General features: G+C 55.8%; 1 protein-coding gene across 1 annotated transcript; it reads left to right on the top strand.

Moving 5' to 3' along the window:
- The first annotated feature begins 1332 nt into the window (after positions 1 to 1332).
- RPL38 (ribosomal protein L38) lies at positions 1333 to 3697 on the top strand. The gene is made up of 5 exons (XM_048965380.1): positions 1333 to 1430; positions 1610 to 1642; positions 1969 to 2029; positions 3145 to 3267; positions 3619 to 3697. The coding sequence occupies exons 2-5, from the start codon at positions 1640 to 1642 to the stop codon at positions 3642 to 3644; spliced, it is 213 nt and encodes a 70-aa protein (XP_048821337.1). The 5' UTR covers positions 1333 to 1430; positions 1610 to 1639; the 3' UTR covers positions 3645 to 3697.
- The last annotated feature ends 1274 nt before the right edge of the window (positions 3698 to 4971 follow it).

Raw genomic sequence — 4971 nt, 5'->3', positions numbered from 1 at the left:
TGTTGATTTATACGCCCACTCTGCTTTTAAATGATATTAATAAAGTCAAAGTGAATCTGTTCCCAGGCAGGAGCGGGGATGGAGGGCGCGGGACCACACAACATTTTGGGCCAAAACTTGGTGATTTTGGGGGCGAGGAGGTCAGGCACCAGGCAGAGGCTGAGCCCCCACGCACGGCACTGCCACAGCTCCCAGCGCTGTCCCACAGCCCCCCTATTCCCACCTCCACCCCATGGCATCGGGATGCGACATCAGCATTCAGCATCGCTGCCGCTATGGGGCACTTTCCATGCTGCTTTGGTTTTATGACGCCGCCACGCCGCCGCTTAATTCTCTGCTGTCTTTCTTCCGCGCTGCTGATTTACGTTGTTAGTGTTTTAATTATACAATTCAGCACTCCTTAAAACATGAAAAACTGCTCAACTTTTGGAGCAATTAAAACGCAGCGGAGTAGATCAGCCGATCCGGGATGACAGAAGTAAATCAAACAATTACAAAACTCATTTTTAGGGGCGTAGGGAGTGGGGGTGGAATTGCCCCACTTTGTCTCTGGGCAGAGCTGCGATCTCCCAGCGCCTCCTTCCCTGTAACCCCATCCCATCACTGCGGGGCGCTGCCAGCATCCCTGCAGCTGTCAGAAGGACGGAGCTGCCACCGTCCCCAGCGCGCACAGCCCCTCGACGTGCCTCCATGCAGGACGCAGCACAGGGGTCTCCTCGTCCACCGTTAACGGGTGATGGCGTGGGGCGGGGGTGGCGATGCGGGGCAGGGAGGGAGCACAGCCCACCACCGCTCGCAGCTGTGCACGCTCGTGTGAGCTCACACCCACCGCGGTCCGCCCAGGGGAGCCCACGGCCACGTCTGTGCACGCACAAGCGGAGAGATCTCAGCACCCGCTGCTTCTCCCGTTAATTTGCGGCACCTCCCGACCCGGGGCAGCGCCGCCTCTGCCTGAAGCGGCCCCGAATCGCCGGGCGCGGTGGGACGGACCGCCCGACCCCGAGGAGGAGCGCGGACTTGGGTCGCTTTGGAGGATTTTGCGCATGGCTACGGCTCCCTCTTGTGGCCAGGAGGCTGCATTGCACTCAGCTCCTGGGGCGGGCCGAGGGCTGAGAGACGCGGGGCTACAGATTGGGAACCACGGGGCTGGGAGGATTCGTAGGGCCGGAGCTCCTTCAGCAAGCACCGATCGCGAGGTCACGGCATTCCTACTGTTCACAGCGTAGCAACAGCCGCCAACAAGATCCGCAGAGCCCGCGGGGTGCAGCACCAAACAACTCAGCGCAGCGCAGCTCCGCGTTCTCCCCTCTGGTTTTTGTCCCTTCGCCCGCGCCGTAGCGCGCTGCGAAGGGCGGGGCTTGAGAGGGCGTCCCGGAAGCGGAAGTGCGTCCTCCTCCCCTTTCCGCTCTCTGTAGCCGAGAGCTGTAGCGGTGAGCGCGGGGTGGGGCCGTGTGGAATCCGCCGCCATCCGAGGCCGTGTGGGGCTGGGCGGGCTTGGGGGATACAGGGCGAGCGGTGGGGAGTCGGGGGGGTTGATGGCGGGCGTGGGGTAGCCGTTGGGGCCGTGAGGATGATGCGCTGACGCCATCTTGGCCTGTTCCTCCCGCAGGTTGGAACGAGCTGAGCCCGGACTGGAGTCATGGTGAGGAGGGGGCTCGTGGAGGAGCGGGTGGGGGCTCGCAGACGTGCTGTGGGGCTTCTCTCAGTCCGTGGGTAGAGGTTGTCTGGTTCCTTGTGGCTGTGGGGTCCAGCAGGGAAACCTCCATTGTTCTTTGGGTCTGTGTGTGTGCAGAGTGAGGAGTTTTCCCCTTCGTGGTGAGGGGAGGGTGGGGAGAGAGCTGCTCCTGTCTTTGGGGGTGCACTTGGGCGTCTGGGCTGAGCCCCAGCCGAATGGCTGCACCAAAGGCAGAATACAGGGTGAGTATCAGCTCTCGTCCTTGTCTGTGCTGACTGTGTTTCATCTTTCAGCCTCGCAAGATTGAGGAGATCAAAGACTTTCTGCTGACAGCCAGGAGGAAGGATGCAAAGTGTGAGTGCTGAAGCTGCTTTAGGGGAGGAGTAAGGGTGTGCTTCAGCAGTTCCCCCCCTGAGGGGAGCTGCAGGCCTGTGTCACCCATTGGGCTGAGCAGCTCCATGCTGTGGAAGTGCTGAGGGACTCAGTGCACTGAGGCTGTGTCTGCGTGCAACACCAGTGGCATTTGCAACAGGTTTTGCAAAGCTATCCTGGCTGCAGAGGAGCTGCAGGGCAGGAGGTGCAGTCCCAGGGATGAGCTGGTCAGGGCTGGGTGCTCACTCACTTGGGTTTCTTCCGCTGCTGTTCACTCATGGGTGTTTTTGCCAAACCCAGGTTGCAACTGGTGGGAAGCTATTTGCAAATATTAGCCTGTCTGTGACTTAGTAAATCTTTGACAAGCTAAAAGATGTTGTTCTGTTAAAGCTCTGCGACACCTGACAGGTGAATCATGCTTAAACTCAAGTTTTCTATTGTTGCAAACACAAAGATAATTATAATTGGAAAGCTGGAATATTTTGTCTCAGTATTTAACAACGTGAGAGGAGTTTTCCTTTATTTTTTCCTGTATGTGGATGTAGCTGTCATGGGGATGAGGTGCTTTAATTCTGGAAATGTTTTGTTAACTCAGTGGTGTGGGCGAGAGAGGGAAAGTTCAGTGTGCACTGCTATTGTATTTGCTGACAGCTGCTTACAAAGCATTTCAATACCTTTCAACACATTCTAGACTTGGCAGCAGCTCTACAGCTTGTTATACTGAGCTGCCAGGGCTGTGCAGTGGGAAAGGAGAACAACTGACCACAGCTGTGAGCAAGCTGCTTAGATAAAACAACCCTGCATGGCTGTAAAGGAGATGAAGAACTGCCTGCAGACTCATTGCAGGGGTCAGAGCTGCTGTGCAGATGCAGAGGATTACACGAAATAAGTCTGTTGTGCACTTCAGTGCTCTGTTGAGAGTTTGTGATGCTGTACGCTTCTGATGCTACTTGTAAATATCTGCTATGAGACACAAAGGTCTCCACGCTTGCTTTGGGATATGTAGGATTTGTGCTTTTGCAGAAAATGGACGTGGTTCTTAAAAGGGAACATGTGGGGTCACTGCCGTCCCTGTAACCACTTCCTTAATCCTGCAGCCGTCAAGATCAAGAAGAACAAGGACAATGTGAAGTTCAAGGTGCGCTGCAGCCGCTACCTTTACACCTTGGTCATCACAGACAAGGAGAAGGCAGAGAAGCTGAAACAATCCCTGCCTCCAGGTATCACCAGCGGGGCCTCCCAGGGGCCAGCCTGGGTCTGGGTTCTTGTGCTGGAGCACAGCTGAGCTCAGCATGGAAGGGGGGCAGGAGGTGCAGTCTGAGTTGCCTGAGCGAATGCTGCTCAAACTTCTGAGTGCTGATAAGTGCCTGGGAGCTGTGGGGCTCTGGCTGCTCTTTGCACAGCTGCAGCCTGTGCTGGCAGGCAAGGGGAGCTGCCCCAGTCCTCTGCAAAGCCAGCAATAAGCTGCAGCTGCATGTCTCCTGCACAAGGGCAGATGCTGCTCTGCTGGCCAGACAGACCGGGCAATGAGCCACGTTTCAAACATTTTTTTGTCTTTTTCTCCTCTCTAGGTTTGGCTGTGAAGGAGCTGAAATGAACTGTTTGCACCTAGATTTCTCCACATTTATTACAATAAAAATTGGAACTGTTTCCAGGTGTCAGGCTTGTCCTTTCCAAACGGCACCGTGCTGAAGCCACGTGTGTTCCTCTGACTGCCCTAGAAGGGATGGCTTCTGCCATGCATAGCCTGGACCAGCTACTCCAGTGTGCCAGCTCACAGCCTGGTGCTTCAGGAGCTGGTTTCAGTCTGTGCCCCAGCAGAGCTTGCAGTGAGGGGCACCCGAGGGGGCTGAGGCAGTTGCTCTGTGCGTGTGAATGGAGTGTCCTGTCAGCTGCCACATGCTCTGCTTTCACATCCTAAGTGTTGGGCCTCCTCTGCCCATCCAGCTGGCAGCTGCCCGGTGAGACTGTGTGCCAGAGCAGAAGGCTGCTCAGCTGTAGCTTTTGCTGGCATTAATTCGGGGTGAGCCTCCCAGCAGGGCTGCAGGAAAGCTCAGAGCTCCTTAGGCTGGCAGAGAGTGGCTGGTTTGTCTGCTACTGTGGTTCCCCATCACCTTCCCTGATGCAATGTTCCCTGAAGTCTTCTGGGGCCCAATGAATGTGAGCTGTGCTGGGAGCACCCATGCACTGCCTGGGCTCAGGGTCAGCTCCAGACCAGCTCCCAGCCCTTTGCAGTGCACTGCCTCTGGGGACAGGGAAACAGTTTTCTATTGGAAGATTTTTGCAATAGACAAAATGATCCTCAGTCACTTTGTTTTCTCACCCTGTTCCTGATTTAGGTGCAGCTTGCTGTACCTGGAGCGGTGGGTATTAATAACACGTGCTTGAGAGGAGAGCCATAAAGAGTAAAACTTCTTGGCAGGGAATGGTATTTTGCCAGGGATTTGTGGTGGCAGCATGGAGTGGAAAGTAGATGTGTTCATCAATGTAACCCTGCAGGATGATGTACAAAGCATGGTGTCTTTCCAGAGTGGATGTGAGGGATGCCCAGCGTGTCCTCAGCTGCTGTTTGCTGGGGCAGCTGGGATGGAGCAGTTTTGGGGCACTGCTGCAGCAGGAGCCTCCCTGGGATGACCGGGGTGGGTGGGAACATCCTCAATGCTGATGCTGAGCTGAAACTCAGCCCTTGTGACAGAGTCCTGGTGAGTGGCTCTATAAGAGGATGGCGGTGTGTCCCCCTGTCACCCCATTAGGGTACAGTTTGCTTATGGGGGCAGCAACGCTCTTACAGGAGATGGAGGGATGCCTGTAGCACTGAGGTGATGGGATGCAGCACCCTCGTATCGTTAGGGTACAGTTCCCTGATGTAAGGAGCAAAGCGATAGGATTCAGTGATCCTTTTATCGGGAAGCGCAGGGGGTGCA

This window comes from Lagopus muta, chromosome 18 (genome assembly GCF_023343835.1).
Source record: "Lagopus muta isolate bLagMut1 chromosome 18, bLagMut1 primary, whole genome shotgun sequence".
Taxonomy (NCBI): Eukaryota; Metazoa; Chordata; class Aves; order Galliformes; family Phasianidae; genus Lagopus; species Lagopus muta.
This window is presented reverse-complemented; position numbering and strand designations above follow the sequence as displayed.